Genomic DNA, 25,814 nt, shown 5'->3' with positions numbered 1-25,814 from the left:
AGGTGGGCGGATCACTTAAGCCCAGAAGTTCAAAGCCAGCTTGGGCAACATAGTGAGACACCCCCCATCTCTTTTTTTTTTTTTTTTTTTTTGAGTCAGAGTTTCGCTCTTATTGCCTAGGCTGGAGTGCAGTGGCGTGATCTTGGCTCACGGCAACCTCCACCTCCCGGGTTCAAGCAATTCTCCTGCCTCAACCTCCCAAGTAACTGGGATTACAAGCATGTGCCACCATGCTCGACTAAATTTTTTTTGCATTTTTAGTAGAAATGGGGTTTCACCATGTTGGTCAGGCTGGTCTCGAACTCCTGACCCCAAGTGATCCACCCACCTCAGCCTCCCAAAGTGCTGGGATTACAGGCATGAGCCACCACGCCCGGCTGAGATCCCTATCTCTTAAAAAGAAATAAAAAATCCTTTTCTTTTTTTGAGACAGAGTGTCCTTCTGTCACCTAGACTGGAATGCAGTGATGCAATCTCGGCTTTCTGCACCTCCACCTCTTGGGTTCAAGGGATTCTCAGCCTCCTGAGTGGCTAGGGTTAAAGGCATGGCCACCACCCATGGCACCTGGGCCAAAAAATCCATTCTTCACCCTGGTTTACAAAAGCCCTACATTATCTGGTCTTTGCTGCCCCCTCCAGCCTCATCTTGTACAGTCTTTCTTGGTTCACTAAGCTTCAACCACACTGGCTTTTCTCTTCACCAAACTCATCAAGCTTGTTCCTTTATTAGGGTTTTGCAGTTTTTTTCTCACCAGGAAGGTTTTGCCCCAGACTTCACACAGCCATTCAAGTCTTAGCCCAAAATGTATGCTCAGGAAGGGCCTTTCCTGACCACCCAATCTAAAGTAGCCTCCAGTCACTCTGTCTCATATCCCCCAAATTTAAGTCTCTGCATAGCACTTGCCTTTTTAAATTTGTTTATTCTATAATGTAAGCTCCATAAAACTTTTGTCTATCTTGTTCCCCATCTACAGTGGCTCCTGACAAACAGTCGGTCCTCAGTAAACATTTATGAAAAGAAGGAATGGATGAATGGCATCAGATACTTAAGTAATCCAAGTGCAAACCAGGGACACCAAACAGTCATTTGCAAGAGATCAAAAAGAATGGGCTTTCCCAGTTTCTTACCACCTGAAAGCTTAAGTTACACTTTAACTTAGGGCCTAGTTCCAATCAAATAGACAAGGATAGCTGTACTGGAAGGAAAATGAGCTATCTCTGGAAAATGATTAGATATGAAATCTCATTCCAAGATTATCACCAGCCTCTAACTCCCCACAGTAAATCCAGCACTGACAGCAGATTTACCATCTACTTACCTAAGTGCAGAGGAAAGGTGAACTATCATAAGAACTCACAGCCGGGCACAGTGTCTCACACCTGTAATCCCAGCATTTTGGGAGGCCGAGGCAGGCAGATCATGAGGTCAGGAGTTTGAGACCAGCCTGGCCAACATAGTGAAACCCTGTCTCTACTAAAAAAAATACAAAAAATTAGCTGGGCGTGGTGGCAGGCACCTGTAACCCCAGCTATTTGGGAGGCTGAGGCAGGAGAGTCACTTGAACCTGGGAGGCAGAGGTTGCAGTGAGCCAAGATCACACCACTGCACTCCAGCCCAGGTGACAGTGTGAGACTCTTACAAAAAACAACAACAACAACAACCAAAAAAAAAACCTGACGTGGCTCACAGGTAGGTTTCTTGGTTTTCCCCTCCTCCAAGCATTTTAGCAATAAATCATTCCAATGATGTTTCTATAACGCTTAGGGGAAAAAAAATAAATTATACCAACTTCTATGATATGGCAAAAATATTTATTAAAATGATTTTTTTTAAGTTTGAACTTTATTGGAAGGAGTCCCTCTAATTCACACTTTCATCCTAGATAAATGGGTAAGAACCACATATGGAATATAAAGCATTGATTTTTTAAAAACCACATAGTAGCACAGTGAAATAAATGCAATTCTCCAGGGTCTTAGAGAATTCAAAGTGGCATCTTAGGTGGTCTAAGAAACCAATTACAGTCTCATGGTTTTCCTTTTGGTTCAAGATTAGAAGAGTCAGGTTACCACTACCTGTTTTTAGAGGTAGAATATGAACTACTAGTCCACAGTTTACTGGTCAGGTGGCCCCAACAGTCTTTTATCTCAGCCCATCTGCCTCTAGGGGTGGCCAGATGATCTCTATGTCCCAGGCAGCAAGGCTTCCTGCTGATCTCTACTTCAGATCCATGAACCGGATATCCATGATGAGAAGGAAGTTCTTAGGCAGCGGGCGGGGGGCTGGAGACAGAACAGTAAACACCTGATGCTCCAGGTCCACACTGGTCACCACAATGAAGCCAGCTACACTTGTCTCGGACAGGTTCTCCTCTGTACCCTCGGCAGTGCTAACACTCAGTAGGTGGTGCACCATATCTCGCCCAGGAGTGACAGGTACTAGCTTGAGCTGATTATCCTCTTGAGACATGCCCAAAGGTAAACAGGAGTCTGGGATGGTGGGTGCCCCAACTTTGTAGATTTTCACATCTGAAAATTTGACATTGAAGGCATGGGGATAGAAACAGCCTCGGAATCCATAAAAATACTCACGGATACGCTCATCCCTACATTCCCGCCGGAAGTCCTTGGAGCGCTCCACCACACCCCCAGATTTAGGGAGCAGCACAGTGCGTACAAAGTGGGGGAGGTCCCGTTTCAGTTCATTGTACAGTCGTTCTTGATCCAGAACAACAACGACATCCACCTCAAAAGCTGAGGCTGCATGCACCAGAGCCTGGTAACCAGAGCCCTTGACCCAGCCACAGGTGTTAATGACACAGCCACTCACAGATGCCCTTCGGTTCACCTCACACCTTTGGTTGAACACATCTGCTAAACGAGATGTAATCTGCAAAAGAGAGGATCGAGGTAAGAACAAAAACACCCAGACAAACCCATGGCTACTTTGTTCCTCTTTAGAATAAGTGCTATTAGATATAAGAAAAATGATTTTTTTTTTTGAAATGGAGTCTCACTCTGTTGCCCAGGATGGAGTGCAGTGGCACGATCTCAGCTCACTGCAACCTCCACCTCCCGCGTTCAAGTGATTCTCCTGCCTCAGTCTCTGAACAGCTGGGATTACAGGCACCAGCCACCATGCCCAGCTACTTTTTGTATTTTTAGTAGAGACGAGGTTTCACCATGTTGGCCAGGCTGCTCTCCAACTCCTGACCTCAGGTGATCCACCCGTCTCAGCCTCCCAAGTTGTGGGATTACAGGCATGAGCCACTGTACCCAGCCTGAAAAAATGACATTTTTAATGGCTGTAGTTTTGATACCATAACATGGATTTAATTTTTATGTTGCTGCTTCTGCCTCCTGTTTTATGCCCTAAGTGAAAATCTAACAAATTACTAAGAATAGATCCACAGAAATGTTTAACAATCTGAGACTGACATATTTGGAATTGCCTTTCTAAAGTAATGCAGCAGAAATACCAGCTGAGAAAATGCAGTGTTAACTAGTAAACTTCCCCAGTTTCCTACCCTGATAGCAGCCCTTCCCTCCACCCCACCTTTCTCTGGCTCTGACCTTATTATAAAGCTTGATGTTAGTGCCAGGAGTGGTGGAACCAAAATGATACACCAGAGGGGCCTGGATAGAGAAACCCTCTTCGACGTCTGCAGGCCGCTCGATGTAGAGGGCCCCCATGGTACCAGGGATGGACACAGAACCCTGGCCCACATCCAGCTCCACATAAGTGGGACGGCGGCCCAAACGCACTGCATAGTTGAGCAGAAGGCGACACACTGTAGACTTGCCCACATCAGTGGGGCCCACTACCATCACTCGGGGACCTCGCTCTTCTTCCTTTTCCGCTTGCCTCCGCATCTGTTCCAAGGCTGTGTGAGTGTTGAGGTAAAGCAACATAGGAGTGTCCTTGGAGACATAAGCCACCTCCGTGCGGCCGCTCAGTTGCACAGAACAGCCATGCCAAGTGAAAACAGCCACCTTGGCACCAGCATCAAAGGTGAATTTCTTGTTTCGGGTCAGCTCTGTGCCAAAGATCTCTGCCATGCCAGTCAACAACTCCAACTGAACTGACTGAGATGCCTCCACCTCAAAGCGAAGTTCTGTTTCTCGCTCTAGTTCAAATTTAGTGGTTGGCTTCTTGTCATCATTAGCCTCTTCTCCCATCTCTTCTGTGTAGCTGCTGTGCCTAGAACACAAATTAAATATCAGATCTAATTATAAGTCAGTCTTCTGTTACAAAAACATCCAATGGGGCCAGGCATGGTGGCTCACGCCTGTAATCCCAGCACTTTGGGAAGCCGAGGTGGCTGGATCACTTGAGGTCAGGAGTTCAAGACTAGCCTGGCCAACATGGTGAAACCCTGTCTCTACTAAACATACAAAAAAAAAAATTAGCCGGGCATGGTGGAGGGTACCTGTAATCCCAGCTCTTTGGGAGGCCAAGGCAGGAGAATCGCTTGAACCCAGGTGGCAGAGGCTGCAGTGACCCGAGATTGCGCCGCTGCATGCCAGCCTGGGCAACAGAGCAAGACTCCATCTCAAAAAAAAAAAAAAAATCATCCAATGGGCCAGGCACAGTGGCTTAGGCCTGTAATTTCAGCACTTTGGGGTGCTGAGTTGGGCAGATCCCCTGAGCTCAGGAGTGCAAGACCAGCCTGGGCAACATGGTGAAACCCCGTCTGTACAAAAAATGCAAATATTGGCCAGGCCTGGTGGCTCACGCCTGTAATCCCAGCACTTTGGGAGGCCAAGGCGGGTGGATCACCTGAGGTCAGGAGTTCAAGACCAGCTTGGCCAACATGGTGAAATCTCAGTATTTACTAAAAAATACAAAAATTAGCCAGGCATAATGGTGGGCGCCTGTAGTCCCAGCTACTCAGGAGACTGAGTCAGGAGAATCGCTTGAACCCAGGAGGTGGAGGTTGCAGGGTTGCAGTGAGGCGAGATCATGCCACTGTACTCCCGCCTGGGTGACAGACCAAGGCTCTGTCTCAAAATAAAATAAAATAAAATAAAATAAATAAATAAATAAATAATAAAAACATACAATGAATGTTTCCCCTTACCTTGCTTTAATTCTCTCCATATTTCTTATCACCATCTGTCTCACTATATATTGTGTCTTCCCCGCCTCCCCCACCCCAAAATGTTAAGACTTAGGCATTTTTGTTTGATACTGTATACTGCTTAGAATAGAGCTTGACAGACTGTAGACACCTCAATACATTGAGTGAATTAATGTCTCAGACATCAGAGAAAAACCATACCTACAGACTGACAGAAGATTTAATTATATCACCCTCCATCACTCTATTGGTAAACTCCAAACTTGAGAAGGTAACAGATGCCCTGACCCCAATCATCCTAGTCAACAGGAAAGGGCGTCTGAAATACGGATGCAAGGCAGAGCACACCGGATCTGAACTCAGAAAACAGCCTAATCCTCGTCTCTGTAACTACTAGTAGTGTCTTTAGACAATCACTTAACTTCTCTGAACCTTTGAAGCTGTCGACTGGAAGCACTTACACTTCCTCAAATACAGTGTTGTTCTTGGGGTTTACAGGAATTGTGGGAGGAAAAAAAAGCACTTCGTAAACTAGAAAACGGCAAGGAAACGATATGAATTATTTCTGATCCTGGACTGCAGCTCTAGCTTCAGCATTTGTCCCAACCTTCCCAGACACCAAAATCTCCCCAGACACCAAAATCTCCCCAGACCCCAAGGAGGCGACAGTTGTGTTCCTGCCCTTTTTTTAACTCACCTGCGCAGCCAGGAGCCCAACAGGTAAACTCAGAAGGTCCTCCCGTGCAGAACTTAAACCAAACTACAAGCGGTTCTTGCCCGGACCCACGCCGGAAACAAACGCAGTTTCGCACTTGCGCTGTGAAAGGACACGCGGTCGCGCGCTGCCCTTTGGGATGTGTAGTTTGCCGGAGCAGCCGAGAGCGGGTGCACTCGCTAAGCCGCTCGGCCTTCTGGGAGTTGTAGTCAAAGGATTGTTTTGAACGTGACGCCAAAGGTGGGAGGGGCGGCTGTTGTCATTATTCGTGCAGCCGGAGGGAGGGGTGAGGAGGCGTGGCGGTTGCGCCCCCGCGCTGGGCAGGGACAGGTCGAGGGACCAGGCTTCGGCAGTGCGCGTCCGCGGCGGGAATCTCGCCCCAGATTTCCTGCTCCCCTGCAGCCCAGGAAACAGAAGGGAGGCCCGGAAGAAAGAGAGACTGTCTCGGTCTAGGTCCCGCGACGGCCTGCTTGCCTGGACAAGCCACGAAGCACAAAATCCTTTTTAGGCAGGGGGAAACCCAGGGGTAGAGAAAGCGGAGGAAGACAGCCTGACAGAGGTTTCATCGAGCTGTCATCTCCCACCTGACACAGTGCTTGGCACATGGAAGGCATTTCAAATTTTTTTTCTTTAATAAAAGAATAAAAATCCGATGATTTCTTCCAGCTACAAGTCAGTCATTACCCAACAACCTCTCTCCCACTAAACGAGGGTTTTTGTTAGGCACTCATTTCCCTCCATAAATCCCTGACAGTTACAGGTCAGTCATTTGCCCCGCAGCCAACAGGTTCCACCACGTCTATAATCCTCTTTTTACTAACTTGGGCTTTGGAATCTTATATTATTTGATATACTGCTTACATCACTGTGTGACTTTGAGCAAATCACAGGCTTCATCTCTCTGAGATCGTTTTTTTTTCTTTTTGTTTTTGAGACAGGGTCTCACTCTCTCGCCCAGGTTGGAGTACAGTGCCGCGAACATGGCTCACTGCAGCCTCGACCTCCTGGGCTCAAGCGTGATATCGTTTTTTGTCTGCAAAGTTGGGATAATAACAGTGCCCAACCTCCTAATGTTGTTTTGACGATTGCAGGAATGTGCCTGTAAAGTACTAAGTACAATGCCTGTAACATAGAAAAAAATCTGATATCAGCTTTTACGTTTTTATTATAGGCTGGGGCGGAAGGGGCTATAATATCATTCATTCGTGCAATACTTAACATTTTTCAGATCCCTTTCAGGCATCTTCTTTCACAGCCACCCTGTAAAGACAGCTTTATTATATCCAATTTCAGATGGGGGAGGAGACTAAGACAGGTGCAGAGGTTTGCCCAAACATTAACAGCCATTGGTAGAGCTAGGACTCAAACCCAGAGTTTCTAAGTCTGAGTCCGGTTATAATAATAGTAAACATTTAGGCCAGGCGCGGTGGCTCACGCCTGCAGTCTCAGCACTTTGGGAGGCCGAGACGGGCGGATCACCTGAGGTCAGGAGTTCGAGACCAGCCTGACCAACATGGTGAAACCCCATCTATACTAAAAATACAAAAATTAGCTAGGCGTGGTGGCGGGCGCCTGTAATCCCGGCTACTTGGGAGGCTGAGGCAGGAGAATCGCTTGAACCGGGGAGGCGGAGGTTGCAGTGAACTGAGATCACGCCACTGCACACCAGCCTAGGCAACAGAGTGAGACTCTGTCTCAAAAAAAAAATCACATTTAAGGCAGGGCGTGGTGGCTCACGCCTGTAATCCCAGCACTTTGGGAGGCCGAGGTGGGTGGATCACGAGGTCAGGAGATCGAGACCATCCTGGCTAACACAGTGAAACCCGTCTCGACTAAAAATACAAAAAAATTAGCTGGGCGTGGTGGCAGGCGCCTGTAGTCCCAGCTACTAGGGAGGCTGAGGCAGGAGAATGGCCTGACCCCGGGAGGCGGAGCTTGCAGTGAGCCGAGATCGTGCCACTGCACTCTAGCCTGGGCGACAGCGCGAGACTCTGTCTCAAAAAAACAAAAACAAAAAACAAAAAACCACATTTATATACTGTTATATGCCAGATACTGGTCTATGGACTTTTCAGGTGTAAATTCATTTAATCGTAGCCAGAATCCTATGCAGTAGGTACTATAATTGTCATCTCCACTTTACAGGTGAGTACTTTTTTCAGTCCGGCTCACGTAGTTAATTCATATTGAGGAGACTGGGAAGATTTTCTGGTTCGCCAGAAAGATTTTCTCCTGCTGGCCCTACTTAGCAGCACTCCCCAAGCAGTGCCATCCTCACTTATCACTTCTGAGTTTTTCTTTGATGGTTTGCTTTAATTATTTCATTCATTGAACATATATGCATTAGCTTTTTTTTTTTTTTTTTTTTTTTGAGATGAGGTTTTGCTCTGTTGCCCAGGCTGGAGTGAAGTGGCGCAATTTCAGCTCACTGCAACCTCTGCCTCCCGGGTTCAAGTGATTCTCCTGCCTCAGCCTCCCAAGTAGCTTGGATTACAGGCGTGTGTCACCACACCCAGGTAATTTTTGTATTTTTAGTAGAGATGGGGTTTTCACCATGTTGGTCAGGCTGACCTCAAACTTCTCACCTCAAGTGATCTGCCCATCTCCGCCTCCCAAAGTGCTGAGAACACAGGCGTGAGCCACCACGCCCGGCCTATGCATTAGTTTTTCAATTAACTATTGTGTGTCCCGTAATCTTCTACTCTTCTTTAAAAATTCAGTTCCAGTCTTCCATTTGCAAATTTTCTCCCTGAGTGGGCTTATCCTCGCCTTTTTCCATGCAATCTATCTCCGAGATCTGTATCTTCACCTCTACTATCTCCCTTGAGGCAGTTTCTCCCAGTTACCTGAAAGTTGTTTTTATTTGGATATTGTATAACCATCTCAAGCTGAACTTAGGGAAAAGAACCCCTCCTTTCCTTTAGGCTGCTCTCCATTTTGCTTCTAAAATACAGAAAGAGTCAGGACACAACATTTAAAGCATCTGTGCTTGACTACACTCTCTTCTCTCACTTTTTTTTTTTTTTTTTTTTTTTTTTTTTAGATGGAGTCTTACTCTGTCTCCCAGACTGGATTGCAGTGGTGCGATCTCAGGTCACTGCAACCTCCATCTCCCGGGTTCAAGCGGTTCTCCTGCCTCAGCCTCCTGAGTAGCTGGGATTACAGGTTTCCACTGCCACACCCAGCTAATTTTTCTATTTTTAGCAGAGACAGGGTTTCACCATGTTGGTCAGGCTGGTCTCGAACTCCTAACCTCAGGTGATCCACCTGCCTCGGTCTCCCAAAATGTCGGGATTACAGGCGTGAGCCACGGCACCCAGCTCTTTTCTCAGTTTTAATCTTTCACCAAGCACTCCTGCCATCTCCACCCCACCTCCAAACAATACCGTCATCATATGTTCTTTTTCTCCTCTCCAGCTAGATCCTTGATCATTTTCTTTTTGCTTCCAAACTTTCTTTCTTTCTTTCTTTCTCTCTCTCTCTTTCTTTTTCTTGAGACATAGTTTCGTTCTTGTTGCCCAGGCTGGAGTGAAGTGGCGCAATCTCGGCTCACTGCAGCCTGCGCCTTCCGGGTTCAAGCAATTCTCCCGCCTCAGCCTCCCAAGTAGCTGAGATTACAGGCGCCCGCAGCCATGCCCAGCTAATTTTTGTATTTTTAGTAGAGAAGGAGTTTTGTCATGTTAGCCAGGATGGTCTTGAACCCCTGTCCTCAGGGTCATCTGCCCGCCTCAGCCTCCCAACGTGCTGGGATTACAGGTGCCTGGCCTGCTTCCAAACTTTCAATCCGAGCTGGGCCCAGTGACTCACGCCTGTAATCCCAGCACCTTGGGAGGCCAGGGTGGGTGGATCACTTGAGATCAGGAGTTCGAGACCGGCATGACCAACATGGTGAAATCCCGTCTCTACGAAAAATACAAAAATTAGCCAGGCATGGTGGCACATGCCTGTAATCCCAGCTACTCAGGAAGCTGAGGTGGGAGAATCACTTGAACCCGGGAGCCGGAGGTTGCAGTGATTCTCGGATCATGGCATTGCACTCCAGCCTGGGAAACAGAGGGATATTCCATTTCAAAGAACAAACAAACAAACAAACAAAACAAAAGAACTTTCAATCCATGCCCTGAAAACTAATCATTTGCCTTTTCCCACTTCTCATTGTTCTCAACAATTGCTTTTCAAAATCTTTTTTTCTTTTTTTTTTTAATTTTATTATTATTATACTTTAAGTTTTAGGGTACATGTGGTGCACAACGTGCAGGTTTGTTACATATGTATACATGTGCCATATTGGTGTACTGCACCTATTAACTCGTCATTTAGCATTAGGTATATCTCCTAATGCTATCCCTCTCCCCTCCCCCCACCCCTCAACAGGCCCCAGTGCGTGATGTTCCCCTTCCTGTGTCCATGTGTTCTACTTTTATTTCCCCTCTCTTCTGCTGCCCAAACAAAAGCACTTCTCTCTTCTTTCTTTACCTAGCTTTTTCTCTCAATTCCAAATCTCTAGTACTATCCCTCAAGACACCCACGTTGTCTTTTCAGAATTTACTTTAAACCCCAGAATCTTCCCTGATTAAATATTTAGAATCTCTTTTTATTTTCATGCTCAACTAGCAATGTCTCCCATTACCCACATTTCCCTGCCTTAACTTTTTTTTCCCTCTTTTCATGTGAGAAGAAAAACAAACCACCCCCAAGCACTGCTTTCTAGAAGTCCCTATCTTTGTCGTACTTCATTTGCTAAATGCTAGCCTCTGTTAGAAATCAGGGTTTTTGTCTTAGGGGATATGTTCTGTGTCACCTACTTTAGTAACATGCACAGGACAGCACCCCATGAGAAATGAATTCTAAGTCAAATGAAATTTAACTGGAAGCTGCTAGAAAAATAGCAACAAAAGATGTAATTTCTTCATAAGACAAAAATTTGGCATGTGTCTCTTGAGATATCAGAATTTAATAATAAATCCTCCCTGGGTTTTGGGGGTCATACATTGAGAATGCTGTTTTGGTTTCACTTTTGTTTTTTTGGTTTTGTTTTTTTTTTGAGACGGAGTCTCTCTTTGTTGCCCAGGCTAGAGTGCAGTGGTCCCATCTTGGCTCACTGCAACCTCCGCCTCCTGGGTTCAAGCGATTCTTCTGCCTCAGCCTCCCAAGTAGCTGTGATTACAGGCACACGCCATCACACCTGGCTAATTTTTTGTATTTTTAGTAGAGAGGGGGGTTTCACCACGTTGTCCAGGCTGGTCTCGAACTCCCAACCTCAGGTGATTCACCTACCTCGGCCTCCCAAAGTGCTGGGATTACAAGGTGTGAGCCACCTCACCCAGCCAAGAATGCTTTTTTTTTTTTTTTGAAACAGAGTCTCCCTCTGTCACCAGGCTGGCGCGATCGGCTCACTGCAACCTCTGTGAGTACAGTGGCGCCATCTCGGCTTACTGCAACCTCTGACTTCCTGTTCAAGCGATTCTCCTGCCTCAGGCTCTCGAGTAGCTGGGATTACAGGCACGTGCCACCATGTCCAGCTAATTTTTGTTATTTATTAGGGATGGGGGTTTCACCATGTTGGCCAGGAAGGTCTCGATCTCCTGACCTTGTGATCTGCCTGCCTCGGCCTCCCAAAGTGCTGGGATTACAGGCTTGAACCACCGCACCTGGCGAGAATGTTGTTTTGAAATGACACTACTGTTTACTGCCTATCATGTGCCAGGCACTTTTCAGGCATTTAAATGTTATCTCACTTTATTCTGCATCTCCATGAGCTAATAATAATAAATATTATTAGCTTCATTTAGCAGAAGAGTAAGACTAAGGCACAAAGAGTATCAGTAATTTGCCTAGTGGTTCCTGCCAAGTAATTGGCAGAGCTAAGAGTCTAATTCAGTCTCTTTGAGACCAAAGCCAGACACTTGGTTCATGTCTGAAGATGCAACTCAACTGCTCTATTAATCAGGGTTCTCTAGTGGCATAGAACTAATAGGATAGATGTATATATAAATCAGAGTTATTACGGAATATTGACTCAGATGATCACCAGATGAGGTCCCACAGTAGGCTGCCTGCAAGCTGAGGGGCAAGGAAGCCAGTCCGAATCCCAAAGTTGAAGACCTTGGAGTTCAATATTCGAGGGCAGGAAGCGTCCAGCATGGGAGAAAGATGTAGGCTCGGAGGCTAAACCAGTCTGGTCTTTCCACGTTCTTCTGTCTGCTTTTATTCTGGCCTAGCTGACAGTTGATTACATTGTGCCCATCCAGATTGAGGTGGGTCTGCCTTTCCTAGTCCATTGACTCAAATGTTAATCGCCTTTGGCAATACCCTCACAGACACACCCAGGAACAATACTTTGCATCTTTCAATCCAATCTAGTTGACAATATTAACCATCACCAGTCCACCCCTTGTCAACTTGAACCCATACACATCTCCTGAAATCATACATGATCTTCAAATAAGGACAATAATAAGGTCATAATTACGCTTAACATAATACAGCTATCCTTTGTACAACCGGAAACGCACCAATCCCCAACCCAAATGCTATTACATAGAGTTAACAACACTTAAGTGCTGATATCAAGTCAGTAAGTCTTATGTCACATGATAAAGGCAAAAGAAAGGAAATAAAATGAAGATATTTTCTTAATACAAGTGTATATATGCACAAACATGTTCCTAACAAAAGGAGGAGGAAATACTCATGACAATTACAGTCCTCATTTCTGCAACTGGTCACATGGTCATAGTTCGTATTGATGACTACCTTCTTTGACTACCCATTCTGAATTCCATTTGCCTTCAGCAAGCACCTCAGCAGATTATGTTTTTTTACCTGATGGAGTGACCCAAACCTTCATTCCTGAAGGGTCTGGGCCATTTGTCATCCTGCCTGGATTGGGCTGTTGCAGTTTCCCATTGACCTTAATCACAGGGCATGGTAATATTAAGAGACGCCCTACGTGATCTCCTGTATTCCACGCATCCTTCCTTACCTCCATTGTGGAGTAGTAGACTGATTTCATCTTGATAGTCTGGGTCAAACACTGTAACTCCCTTCTTAGCAAGTTGGCTTAAAAGTAAGAAGAGCCCAAAGTGGCCGGGTGGCAATCTTAACTTCCAGCTTAATGGAATCATTGTTGTGTCTCTTGGTGGCAGCATTCCTCCCTCTGGAACTAAGACCTCTAGGCCAGCAGAACATAATGCCGTGGAAACAACCGCTATTTTGGAAACATCTAAATGCACGGGTCTGCACTGGACATTGCAGTCCTGGGATATAGAGAGTAATTTCCCAGAAGGCCTGTCTCAGGAAGTTTACAGCCCAATAGAGAACTTCATATAATGTAGGTGTCTCCATTCATGAAGCACGCATAATTTGGAGGTAGCTGTTAAGGGGTTCCTCCATGCAAAATGTCACATTGGGTCTATTACTCCTTCAGGAGTATTAAACCAAGGCTTTGAGGCTTGGTACAAGTTTGGGGGCACAGTTTGCCATCCATGACAATTAGTACATCTGTCTTTTCCCTGCTTCAGGGCTGGTGTCCAAGCTGAAATGGGAAAGTGTATCATCTTAAATGTGTGTGTGCTCCCTCACTCTGCATCCATCTCTTCCTTCACCAGCCTTGCCACCTCCTTTCCTTCAGCCCTGCCACCCTCACTGCATCCTTGCCCAGCCCTGTCCTTCCCCCAGGTTCTTCGTATCTCCTTGGCCACACTGCCTTCCTCCTTAACAACCTGCCTCTCCCCTTGCCCACCATCGCCGCCTTGTCCCTCGGCCCCCACTCCTCTAGCCCCGTCCCTTGATGCCTACCCCCTCCCTTCCTTCCGACCCGCCTCCTGTGTCTCCCAGCCCTGCTCTGACGTGGGAGGTGAGGGGGGGTGGGGGGGATGGATGACTCACAGTGTTATGATGCAGTTCCACAACACACAGCCACATTCACCCACAGACCGAGGTACAGAACGAGAGACAACCTCTGCCCCCCCAGCAGCTGGCCAGCTTTGCAGCCCCAGTCTTGAGCCCCCAACTACCCTCCCCCCACCCACCCCCATCCCCTTCCCAATTGAAGGAGCGGAAAGAGAAGAGAGAAGAGTGAGCAGAGAGATTGAGAGATTGAGAGAGAGAGAGAGAGATAGACGGAGATCTCTGGAGCAGACCTCAAGGTGAGGGGGCAGCCCTTCTCCAAATGAATTTTTTTCTCTTTGCAAATTTCCTCCTCCTGCTGCGTGTTGCTTTCTCCCCTTTGCAAAAGCATTATTCATCCACCCTTTGTCCTCCCTTCCCCCTCCCCGCTGCCTCCGCTCCTCTCTCTCGGTTCCTCCATCCCTCTCCAAGCTCTGACGATTCCCGCACTTATTTCCCGGCAACTTTGGCTGCAGCATCAGGCATCACTGTTTATTGTTTTGCTGCTGGTGCAGACCCCCAAAGCCTGCCCTGGGAGCTGGCGGTGCTGCTAATTATTTGGACCATACCATACTGAGAATACCAGCCTGGGGGGTGCCAAAACCTCAGAGCAGATGAGAAAATCCATTGTGAGCAGGTGTCCCCCCCTTTCCTTTTCCCCCCTGAGAAGCACGAGATTCGCACCTGGTTCCTCCAGCCTCCGCCTCGGCGCCTCTGCTGTCAGCTGTCAGTTGCCCCCGCCAGCCCTCCCTCTCCCCTTTCTCCTACGGTCCAGCCCCGTCTCACTTCAGGGGAACATCTCTCCCCAGCACTCGGCTTGCCTTTGTTTTTTCTCCAGTCATTTGCCCAACTTGCTTCTCCCTGTGATCCGAGATGGGTGAAAAAATGACCCCTACTCCCCTTTGTGATTCTCTGGCCTTCTGTGCAGCCTTTCCTTGGCTTGACTGGGAATTAGGGGAGAGGGAGGGAGGCGTGACGGCCGGAGGCTGGAGAAGGAGCTCAGGATTGGGGACCCAAGCTGCCCCATTCCCCATGCCCCTTGAAGAAGGTGTTTCAAGGTGGTGCATGTCAGAGGGGAACTCGCTGGCAAAGTTGAAGGCAAACCTGTGAAGCAGAGACTGAAAGGTGGTCTCTTGGCGAGGAGGGCCCGTTTCCTGCAGCCGGAGCCCAATGTCACCCTGAACTCAGCCCAAGGTGTCTTCCTGGGGCCCAGCCCGGAGGAGAGGACCTGAAACTGAAGATAGTCTCTATGGAGGTTTTGCGGAGAGACTGCCTGGCGGCCTTCAGAGAGAGTGGAACAGCTGGGTGCTTGTGGCCACTGCGGAGGACAGGACGAGGAGAGCCTGTATGCCCTGGCTAACCAGAGCCAACACTGCCTCTTCTCTGCTTAGTGCTCTAGCATTGCCAGAGTGCCCAGCTGGCATCTCTGAACCAGACTTAGGCTAACCACCCACAGTGGGCTGGGAAGCCCTATGAAGGAGAAAGCAGCAGCTCACCTGCTTATCGGAGCCAACAGGGGCCACCTCCCTTCTTATCCTCTGCCTCCAGCACCTTCAGCCACTCGGAGGCTGGCGCGTGGGCAGAAGGCAATCTTCCTCTATTCCTAATCAGAACCCAGCAATTACTTCATCTTCAGTCACCCACAGAGTCACTGCTGTTTGTCCCTGCCCCTGGGAGAAGGTAGAAAGAAACATTTTCTGCCTTGTGCCCCAAAGCACAGCTGTTAAAAATAAGAGTCCCCCTTCTGCTGTTCGTTGTGGCCGTTGCTCTCACCCTACCACACAGCCCTGCCCAGCCCAGGAATCAGGCTCCTCTGACATGCTACTCATTTCCCATTGGCTCCAGCTGTCAGATTGCCTGAAGAAAATGTATTTTCTGCCTAAGTCTTTAACCAAGGGCTAAGGCAACAGTTAGTAAAGACTAGGAGAGAGAAAGACCAAGGGGCCCACAGGCTGGGAAGACAGGCAGGTGCTTATTCTGGGCCAGAATGAGTGAACCAAGGTGCGGGAATGGGCGGCCACATGTGAGGGCTTTGGTACTGTTGGAAACATCTATAAAGTTCTAGTGAAGAGTCCCAGAGCACAGGACCCTGACCTCAGGAGAGAACCGAATCGGGGTTTGTATACCTGCCTGCATGCTCTCCCTCCCCTCACCTTACACCTCCTGCCCCCCTCCCCAAAATGTATAAAGGACCAATTGTATTGCAAACAAAGACCATGTAAAAGAAAGACCTTCAGGCATCCCCAACTCTTAAAAGGCTCTGATCCCCTGAGACACAGTGCCTGTGCGATGCAGAGCCTCACGAAGAACTGAAAACCAAGGAGAGGGCACTTGCAGATGACGTTGCTCCCATGGCAGCGTCTGTGCCCGTGGGCTTCTCTCTGTGGAAAATGGTGGAGGCTGCTTCTGCCCCAGGAGGGAGAAACACCGACTCCCTGGCTTTGGCGCCAGAAGCCTGGATCGGCTGCCAGGTTTGCCAGAGCAGAATGGGGATCCAGGGGACAGGGCAACAATGCAACTGGATGCTGTGGGGGGGTCGATGGTGATGGGGGAAGTAGAGGTATGGGTGAGCTGATTCCCTTTTCCTCCATTCCCTCAGGAGGGGTCCTCCTGAGGTCGCAGCTCCCCTGATGTCCTTTCCCCTCTTCCCAGGTGACTTCTATTTCTATCTGGTTCTCGTCTGGGGGGGCCCTGGCCGGGCAGCCCCCCAACACTTCTCCTGCCCTGAAACACGGCTCTAGCCAACCTGCTCCGCTGCTTCACCTGCGACCGTCTCTGCGGGGGCTGCACGGCGCCAGCCCCTCCAGCCCGCCAGGGCATTGTCCTCCAGCCCGTCATGCCCAGCTGTGACCCCGGTCCGGGCCCTGCCTGCCTCCCCACCAAGACTTTCCGCAGCTATCTGCCCCGCTGTCACCGCACTTACAGCTGTGTCCACTGCCGTGCACACCTGGCCAAACACGATGAGCTTATTTCCAAGGTACGCGAAGCGGGGACCTGCCATTCCCCTCCTCTCGCGCACCAGGCTAGCCTGAACATCACCCAGGGGTGAGGCAGCAAAGCTCTTCCTCTCTCCTACACACCCCTGTGGGGATTCAGGCAGTGGGGCTGAAGGCTGCTTGGTAGTCATTGTCTGTCCTATGTCTCCACAGTCCTTCCAAGGGAGCCATGGCCGAGCCTACCTGTTTAACTCCGTGTGAGTCTACCTCTTTCCTTGTGCGTGTGCTTGTGCTTATGTGTGAGTGAGTAATTTTCCTCTGTGGAGAAAGGGGGGAATCCATCAGGTGATCTTGTGCCTTCAGTCTTTGCCTCCCCTTTTGCAAAGAGGGTCTCAGTCTGAAGTTCTCACATGGGGAGCCGGGGGAGAATTGAAATCATAACGGTGGAAAAAGAAGGCCCAGGCTCTAGTCTTAAAGGGGTGGATTATCAAAGGCAGGGGCTGTCCAGTTCTCTCCAGATGGAAGTTCCCTTGGGCTGTCTGGGGACTGGACTGACAGTGCAACCCCACTGGGTGCTGGGTCCTTCCTGTTTCCTGAGACAGGGTCAACGTGGGTTGCGGGCCAGCTGAACAGCGCCTCTTGCTCACGGGGCTCCACTCGGTAGCTGACATTTTCTGTGAGAGCTGCAAAACCACACTGGGCTGGAAATATGTAAGTACCTGAGGAAGAGGGTCACCCTCTAAAGTGGCAGTCCCCATGGCCCTTCAAGCCCCAGTGACCATGTCAGGTCCTTCCTTGTATGGTCCAAAGAGGAAAGAAAGAACTAGTCACTGGGTTGGGCTAGGTGGATGACCCTTGGGGTGGGGGCCATACAGGTGACAGTGGGGCCTGGAAGGAAACTGCTTTGTCCTACAATCACTGCTTTCTCCTTCACCAGGAACAAGCTTTTGAGACGAGCCAGAAGTACAAGGAAGGGAAATACATCATTGAAATGTCACACATGGTGAAGGACAACGGCTGGGACTGAGGGGCTCAGGCAGGGTGTGCCCTTCCTCCGCATGCCCCTCCCTCCCCACGGCCCTGCCAAGCAGTCTATACCAGCATGAGTACTGCCCCACCCCTGGGGGAAACCTGGCTCCAACCAACCCCTCCCCTGCCTCCACCATATCCACTACCAGGCACCCTTTGGAACAGGGGTCTGGGGGTACCCCAGGGGTGTTAAGGCTCAGGAGTGGGCAGCAGTCAGGGAGAGACAGAACTGGGGGAAAGGGATGGTTGTGGGTCTTTCTGTTCCCAAGATCCTGAACATGGAGGCGATGGCAGGGCGTAGACTCAGGCAGAGAGGATTGTGGGAGGAATCCGTTTTTGCTCCACCTCTTTTTGAGTGAACAGAGGACAAACCTTGGGTCACAGGGCAAGTAGATCGTGGACCACAGAACAGCAGATGAGAAAAGGCTTGGGTTGGAGTGAAATTCTGGTCTCAGACACCAGGAGACCAGAGTCTCTGAGGATGAAGTTTCCTACCCCTATTTGTAGGGAAAAGGACTTGAGTGCAGGGAAAACTCAAATCCCAGGCCCTGGGAAATAGTAAAGTAATCAAAGGGTTTTCCATTTCACTCCACTTGTTAGTTTATCTTGGCACTGAAGAGGCACTTTCGAGTATTTAACTTTTGCCATTGGGTGGGGTGGGGACAGCTGCTCGCGGAACAGCCTCTAGTCGGCTGCTTCCAGAGTAAGCAGTCTTTATGGGCTTTCTCTGAGGCCCAGTCACTGCTCCTGGGACCCAGTCCCCTGGAAGGGAGGTGGAAAATCAGTGCTACGGGGCCAGTCTTTCCCGTGGCTGCCACCAGCGAATGAAACTTTTGTATGATACATAAAGTGCTTGAGTCTATTTTTAATAAAAAGGGAAAAAGCAACTTGAGGCAACCTGTCCTCTGACTTTCTTTCCCTGTGCATGTACCCATAAACTGTCCCCGTCACACACACACACCCCCACCCACCCGGGCCTGTCCCTTTATACCACTAGGGGGCAGCAGTTGCCCTGTCTATGGCAAGACTACTGCTTGAGCTTTTACCGGGGAATAGGCGTTCAGGTGAAGTTTTGCCTTAGTAAGAGGGGTGGGTTTTGTTAGCTACTTGGCGAGAGCATCCAAAACTGCTTGTGTCTGCTGACACCCCTGACAGTAAGTCCATTTTACCTAGATCCAGGATCGGGCAACTGAAAGAGGCTCATCTCAGAATAAGGATTTTCTTGAGTCCCATGGCTTTTCAGCCTGGTTCTGTAATGCTCTGGTCAGTTCATGGGCACACTTAAGGCTAAAAGGAAAATCAATCAGCCAAAGTGCTGCTCTGGCAGTTGATGGGAAGTGAAACAAAATAGCTCAAAAATTAGGCCGGGCGCGATGGCTCACGCCTGCAGTTCCAGCACTTTGAGAGGCCGAGGCTGGTGGATCACCTGATGTCAGGAGTTTGAGACCAGCCTGACCAACATGGCAAAACCCCGTCTCTACTAAAAATTCAAAAATTAGCCAGGCATGATGGCACGTGCCTGTAATCCCAGCTACTCGGGAGGCTGAGGCAGGAGAATCGCTTGAACCCAGGAGGCAGAGGTTGCAGTGAGCCAAGATCGTGCTGCTGCACTCCAGCCTGGCGACAGGGCAAGACTCCGTCTCAAAAAAAAAAAAAAAAAAGCTCAAAATCGCAACATCAATGCCACCATATGACCCAAGGGACATTTTATTGGCAGTGGTATGAAATCCCTACTGTTGTTGGGTGCCCAACAGTTACAGGGGAGACCATATACATCATAAAGATCATTTTTTGGTAAGCTATAATATTCTTTCCAGATTCATTCATTAATATTCCAAATATTTATAAAGCATCTATTACTTGCCAGGCATTGTGTTAAGCACTAGATGTTAAGCACATGGTGAAGATAAGGCAGCTGTGGCCTGACTTCCTGGAGCTTTCTGTCCAGTAGGAGATGCAATAACCAGGAAATCCCAGTAGAAGATGATAATAAGGGATCTAAGCAGGGACGTAGAGGAAGCTTGGGAGCTCATAGGAAAGGAACTCAGCTTAGATTTAAGGAGTCAAGGAAGGCTTCACAAAAGCGATGACTACGATGGCATTTGAAAGATAAGAAGTTAGGTAGGCAAAGGCAAAAGTGATGGAAGTATTTCAGACAGAGTATGTGTCAAGTAACTTAAGTTTAGTTAGTTGAAGGAAATAAAAGTTGCTTGTGGGCTGAAAGCAGTGGCTCACGCCTTAATTCCAGTACTTTAGGAAGCCAAGGCTGGAGGCTTGCTTGAGGCCAAACTTTGAGGTTAGCCTGGGCAATATAGCAAGATCTTGTCTCAAAAAAAAAAAAAAAAAAAAAAGCCATACCTGCACCTGTAGTCTCGACTACTCAGGAGGCTGAGCAGGAGGATCACTTGAGCCCAGGAGGCTGAGGTTGCAGTGAGCCATGATCATGCCACTGCACTCCAGCCTGGGCTGGAGCAAAACTTTGTCTCCTTAAAAAGTGGGTGAGAGGACATGAAAGGAAAGAGAAGCAGGAGCCATAAACTATTTAGGGAATCTAGATTTAATCCCAATGGTATTAGGGAAATATGGGAAAATTATTGTTTTTTAGAGTGGAGTGGCAGTATCAAATGGCTATTTGTGCCCAGACAAGAGGCTCAAATAGAAGTTTTAATAGACTGGAGAAAGTAAGGAACATATGGTAGGGTGCGGTGGCTCACACCCGTAATCCCAGCACTTTGGGAGGCTGAGGTGGGCGATCACTTGAGGCTAAGAGTTTCAGACCAGCTTGGGCAACAAAAATTAGCCAGGCATGGTGGTGCACGCCTGTAATCCCAGCTACTCAGGAGGTTGAGGCAGGAGAATCACTTGAACCTGGTAGGCAGAGGTTGCAGTGGGCCGAGATCGCGCCACTGCACTCCAGCCTGGGCGACAGAGTGAGATTCTGTCTTAAAAAAAAAAAAAAAAAAGGGGGAAATAAAGCTAACTGTACTATCTCAAATACTGTTGTTGTGATCAGAACGGAGAGGCTGTCTGGGCAGGAGAAAGGAGGACTAGAACTGGAAGGCACAGAAGTAAAAGGGCAAGAGAAAAAGGCAAGCCATGGAGAGATGTCCAACATCCCTCAACTAAGGCCTCAGGGGAGTCTGACCCATCTTTCAGTTTCTACATGCCTCGTGATGCCAAGATCCCTCTCAGGGTCCAGCAGAGGACCTCAAAACCCTATTCCTCTTGGACCCATTTCTTGCACCAAAGTTTAGGGAAGATTTCTCAAGTCCCAAACTCTGCTGTTGAAAACCAGGCACAAACTAGCTGCCTTCTTCACTTGATCTTAGCCAAAAGACCAGGAATACTAGCTGCCTTCTTAAAGAAGCTCCCCAAATATTCCTCTCATTCAATTTATTTTAACAAGTTTTAATTAAGCCTACTAGGCACTGTGGGAGACAGAGAAGTAAATGGCCGAGTCATTGCTCTCAAATTTTTCTTTCTTTCTTTTTTTTTTTTGAGACGGAGTCTCGCTCTGTTGCCCAGGCTGGAGTGCAGTGGCGCAATCTCGGCTCACTTCAACTTCTGCCTCCAAGATTCATTCAAGAGTCTCCTGCCTCAGCCACCCAAGTAGCTGAGACTACAGGCGTGCATCACCACGCCTGGCTAATTTTTGTATTTTTAGTAGAGACGAGGTTTCACCATGTTGGTCAGGCTGGTCTTGAACCCCTGGCCTCAGGTGATCCGCCTGCCTCGGCCTCCCAAAGTGTTGGGATTACAGTCGTGAGCCACCGCACCCGGCCTCAATTTCCTTGTAATTGGTCCTGGGAGAATCATTCTGTGGGTTGATTCAAAGGATCCTATTAATCTTTAAGATTAAGTCATGGGCAACGCTGTCCAAATCTTGGATGCCCAGACAGGTGTGCCCTCAAGCAGCATTATTATCAAACACCCCGTGACCAAGAGGGAGTGGTGCTGAGAAAGGTAAGTGGATTCAGGGAAGGAGTGAGGTCTTTCCATGCCTCATGAGCCAGGGAAGGAGCTGTAGGTATGGGATGCCAGCAGCACACAGGTCCTTTTCCTTGGGGAGCAATCCTCTCGAGTTAACCCCCTTTCCTTTCTGGTGCATTCCTTTTTTTCTCAAGGAGGCCTACTCTGTACCTAATAGTGATTCTCCTAATCTTTTCCCACTCACTCTCCATTCCGGGCTGAGTCTGGGAATGCTTATCCTTCTTAGCCTAAGGAGTTGTCACCACTTCTGGTCCTTAAAGGTTTGAGGCTTTGGAAGATATCCTCATACAACCAGCAGATGGCACCAAAACCTTCCACCCCTCAGCTCAGGAAATCTCCCAGTTTGAAGAACCTATTCAGATCTCTCCAGATGGGTCTACAAAAAGATGAGTGAGCTGTCAAGACTTAACACAGGGTTGTATCTAGGCTTTGCAACCTAAGAGCTACACAATCTTAGCCAAACTGTTTAAACCTTTCTGACCCTCAGTTTTTCATCCATAAAATGGGGCTGTTACCTCCCAAGAAGTTATTAGGTTTCACAGTAACGGAGGCAGTGTCTATCACAAGCACTGCATACAGAAGTAGTTCCATAAATGTGAGCTATTAGTATAACTACCAAGTGAGGCTTCCCAGATTCCCACCAGGGTAGCTGACTGGTGCCCAGATGGGAGAGGAAATTGCAATGCTGAGGAGGCAGCCAGCGCTGGGTAGCACTACACGGCCAATGCCCTTTTAACATTGCACTGCTAGTGACAGGTGCAGACAGTAGCACAATGTGAAAAGAGCTCTGGCCAGCAGCAGAGGCATGCCGGCCCTGCCTCCTCACTCCTTCTCCCAGTCCCTGGCCCACTCAGCTCACGGGCTCCCTCTGCCCCTTCTTTGCTTCAATACAGCTTTTTTCCCTTTTATTCCATTCTTAGTGTTCATTCTATTTCTTCACCACTCTTCCTTTTGCCGCCTTCTTCACCAACCCCCCGACCCCCAGCACAGAGACCACCTTTTTTCTTGGAGGTTTTGGCATGGGAGGACAGGACCCACTAAAGCAGCTGCAGGGATACTTCGGGCTTGATGCTCAGTCCTCAAAGAAAACAGCTATTAGCAATCCCCAAAGTCTGGAGGTCACTCGTATGAGGCTGTGTTCATCTGGATTTGCATTTCTGCTAGCTTACCTTCTAGAGAGGAGCTTGCTGCCCAAGACTACAGAACCCTCTACTCTTCTCTAAGTTTCCATCTCCTTTTAAATTTAGATAAAGCAGAGCTCTAGGCCTCAAGGCAACACTCTCAGATGACCTTCCAGGACCAGAGAGGTGGGAGCCTGTAGTCACAGCTCCCCACGCAGCAGAGAGAAGCTTCCAGGCGGGGAGGTGAAAGCTGCTGGTGAAGCCCCACCCCTGCATCTCCTTTTGGAGGTCCTGAAAGCACTTTGCAGATTCAGCATTAAAATGGTGAGGGTGATTCGCTCACAGTTACTGAGAGTTAGGGATAGGCTTTCACTGGCAGTGGGATTCACACCTGAGTTATTTCCTGTCTTATCCAGGGACCCTTGGTTGGGGAGTCTTCAAGCTCATCCTAGCACTTCCCCATCCTATCCAACCCTAAGGGGGCTTAAATACAGGACAAACAGTCCCCGGAAGATTAACACCCAAAGCCAGAAAGCTGCCCTGGAAGGACACCTGGATATCTGGAGGCTCAGACCCAGGCAGGCTCTATTGTGGCACATTCCAGCTAGGGCCACAGCCCCGGAGCCCAGCTCCAGTTCTGACCCAGTGAACTTTGGGCAGCCCAGAGAAACAGAGGCTGGAGGGTGATTCCTCCAGTGCCCCGATCAACGAAGGCCTCCCAGGCGACGGTGTAGCCTCTGGGAGATGCCTTCTTCCCTAATCCACAGCCACCATAAGGAATAGAGGACAGAATTCCAGTTGGGAGCTCTTCCTCTGGGCTTCCCTCTAGCCTCGTCCCACCCCCTCAGGAAGCAGGAGACGTTCCCTCCCGCTCTCCCCGGCAGAATTTGTTCCTGTAATCTGCAAACATGGGGCCCTGCCCTACAGTTTTAATGGGCGGAAACCAAGACCCCTCGAGGGTCAGTGACCTCTCTGCTCCGGGGTTGGGCAAACCAGGCCCAGCTGGGAACTGGATCACACCAACAGGGGGCAGAGGGGCAAAGATAAGGCTGCACAGCAAGCTTCAGGGAGGCCAGGGGAAGATTCTTCCCCAAGAAGTTTCCAGGTCTCTCCTTAGGGAGTGCAGGGAGAAAGGGCCAAGAGCCCCTCAGCTCTCACACACCCAACTCATTCCTGAGGAGCAGGCCCAGCGACTCACCAGCCAGCAGGACCCCTCCCCCACCTTGGGCCCAGGAGCCAGCCCCCAGCTCCTTCCAGAAGCGAGTGTAGAGACCGAGGAGGAAATGGGGGAGGGGAGGCCCCGGCTCAAGTTCTCTCCTCTCCCCCTCCTCATTGGCCACCATCTTCCGGCCCCTGCCCCCAGAGCAGCAGGGGATGGGGCCCAGCCTGTGAAAGGGAGAGAAAGGGCAGGTGGGGGGTTAGCTGGAGCAGCAGGGGCAGGGGGCTGGCCCCAACTGTCTCCTCCCACCCCCTCCTCGCAGCTATGGCGACGGGAGGAGGAGACCAGGAGGGTCCTGAAAGCCATGTTCTGTGAATGGGATGAGAGAGGCAGCTGGGAAGTGGGGGGTGAGGGGCGCTCTCCTTCAACACCCAACTGTGCTCCCCCCGAACACACACACCTCGAGGCTGGACCACACAGGCGCACGTACACACCACACACACACACACACACACACACAAACTCTCAGCCATACTTCCTGCACAACTCAGCCCTCATTACACACCCAAACAACAAGAACTGGAGTGTGAGCGCACGCCCCCCACACACACACATCCCCGCACCCCTCAACACCCCACAACTATCAGCTCGAAAACCAGCCTCACACCCCCACACCGCCCCTGGCTCACCCTACAACTTCTGGAGGTGCAGAACTCCCTGCCCTGCTCCAGCCCTTCGGCCCCCGGTCCCCCTCGGAACACTCCACGCCCTCGCACACAGCCCAGGTGGAGACAGATGGCCCAGCTCGGCCGTGCCCAGCGGAGCCCCCCATCCCTACCCCACCACGCCCCCCACTGGAAAATGACAGTGAGGCCACCTCAGAAAGACACGCCTGGTGCTTCCCAATTACAGTGTTTCCAAAGGAAAAAATAGAAAAGATGCCCACGAGTGGAGAATGAGGAGGGAAAAAGGAAGACGAGAGAAAGAGCCCAGACCGTCCCCCTCCCTTCCCCAAGAGAGAATAAAACCGAAAATCGGTGTCGTTACCCTTCGGGAAGCTCTCGATACCTACACATTGCTCTTCGTTAGGATCCTCTGCCTGCCACCTCCTTCTTCCCGGGCTCTTTCTCTGCCCTTCCCTCCCTCTTGGCTCCCCTCCCTGGCCTCGCTCCCCCTCGCTCACGCCCTCTCGCACCCCGCCAGCCCCTCTCCCGGGCCGGGCTTGGATCCCCAGCGGCCGCCCCGCCACCCGCCGGCCGGGACCGAGGTTGCGAGGCCGGTGGGCCGCGGAGACCCTCTCCTCTGCCGATCTCGCTCTTCCCCCCTCGCCCCCTTTCTCCTTCCACACTCCCTGCCGTCCATCTTGAATACTTGGGATTCTTGAATGGAGTGAGCAGGATCCGCTCCCCCAGGCTCCCATTGGCTGTGGGTTAACCCTTTTGAAACGAGATCCTCCCTCCCATTGGCTGCCAGGCTCCCCTCTTCTCCCCCAACCCCCATCCCCTCCGCCTCCCAACAGTCCGCGAGGTCAGGGCGCTCCCGGAGCCCCCTCCCCTGGCTTCTCACCTCAACAACCCCCGCACCAGGATGCCCCTCTCCCCGCTCTTTCCGTCACGCCCCCCACAGGGCTGCAGGTGAAGGCAGATCCAGTTCCCGCCAAATGCGGCCCCAAGGTGGGGCTGGCAGAAACCCTGTTCCCAGATGCCCCTCGTGCTGGATTTGGAGACCTTGGAAGATACAAGGGGTGCAATTTCCTGCCCGTCTCCAACCCCTCCTTGACCAGAAGTACTTCTGCAACAGGGGATCCACTCAGCCTTTCAGCCTCACCCAAGGCGGTGGGAGAGCGTTCCTGAACGCCCGCGCTTCTTGGGCTGGCCAGGAAGAGGGCAGCTC

At 49.9% G+C, this 25,814-nt stretch overlaps 2 protein-coding genes and 1 non-coding gene across 9 annotated transcripts; 1 reads left to right on the top strand and 2 right to left on the bottom strand.

The window, feature by feature from the left end:
- Window positions 1–1,793: 1,793 nt before the first annotated feature.
- Window positions 1,794–25,290, bottom strand: CLP1 (cleavage factor polyribonucleotide kinase subunit 1). 6 transcript variants are annotated; one of them, XM_063608176.1, is made up of 4 exons: window positions 24,994–25,290; window positions 5,779–13,333; window positions 3,574–4,201; window positions 1,794–2,890 (listed from the first exon to the last, which is right to left on the bottom strand). In XM_063608176.1, exons 3-4 carry the CDS (start codon window positions 4,177–4,179, stop codon window positions 2,219–2,221), a joined length of 1,278 nt encoding a protein of 425 aa, XP_063464246.1. In that variant the 5' UTR covers window positions 4,180–4,201; window positions 5,779–13,333; window positions 24,994–25,290; the 3' UTR covers window positions 1,794–2,218. The 6 variants fall into 6 exon arrangements, with proteins under 6 accessions (XP_063464246.1, XP_063464245.1, XP_054950308.1 ...); XM_063608175.1 differs by lacking the exon at window positions 24,994–25,290 and adding an exon at window positions 13,597–13,639; XM_055094333.2 differs by lacking the exon at window positions 24,994–25,290 and having other exon boundaries at window positions 5,779–6,270; window positions 12,782–13,619.
- YPEL4 (yippee like 4) lies at window positions 13,692–18,543 on the top strand. Of its 2 annotated transcripts, XM_057299150.1 has the most exons (6): window positions 13,718–13,946; window positions 15,966–16,157; window positions 16,339–16,663; window positions 16,836–16,879; window positions 17,225–17,333; window positions 17,560–18,543. In XM_057299150.1, exons 3-6 carry the CDS (start codon window positions 16,523–16,525, stop codon window positions 17,647–17,649), a joined length of 384 nt encoding a protein of 127 aa, XP_057155133.1. In that variant the 5' UTR covers window positions 13,718–13,946; window positions 15,966–16,157; window positions 16,339–16,522; the 3' UTR covers window positions 17,650–18,543. The 2 variants fall into 2 exon arrangements, with proteins under 2 accessions (XP_008950080.1, XP_057155133.1); XM_008951832.2 differs by lacking the exon at window positions 15,966–16,157 and having other exon boundaries at window positions 13,692–13,946.
- MIR130A (microRNA mir-130a) lies at window positions 22,353–22,441 on the bottom strand. The gene has a single exon (NR_106529.1). It is a non-coding gene; the product is annotated as a microRNA mir-130a (primary transcript).
- Window positions 25,291–25,814: the final 524 nt, after the last annotated feature.

The sequence above is a fragment of the Pan paniscus genome, chromosome 9 (assembly GCF_029289425.2).
Source record: "Pan paniscus chromosome 9, NHGRI_mPanPan1-v2.0_pri, whole genome shotgun sequence".
In the NCBI taxonomy this organism is placed as follows: domain Eukaryota; kingdom Metazoa; phylum Chordata; class Mammalia; order Primates; family Hominidae; genus Pan; species Pan paniscus.
This window is presented reverse-complemented; position numbering and strand designations above follow the sequence as displayed.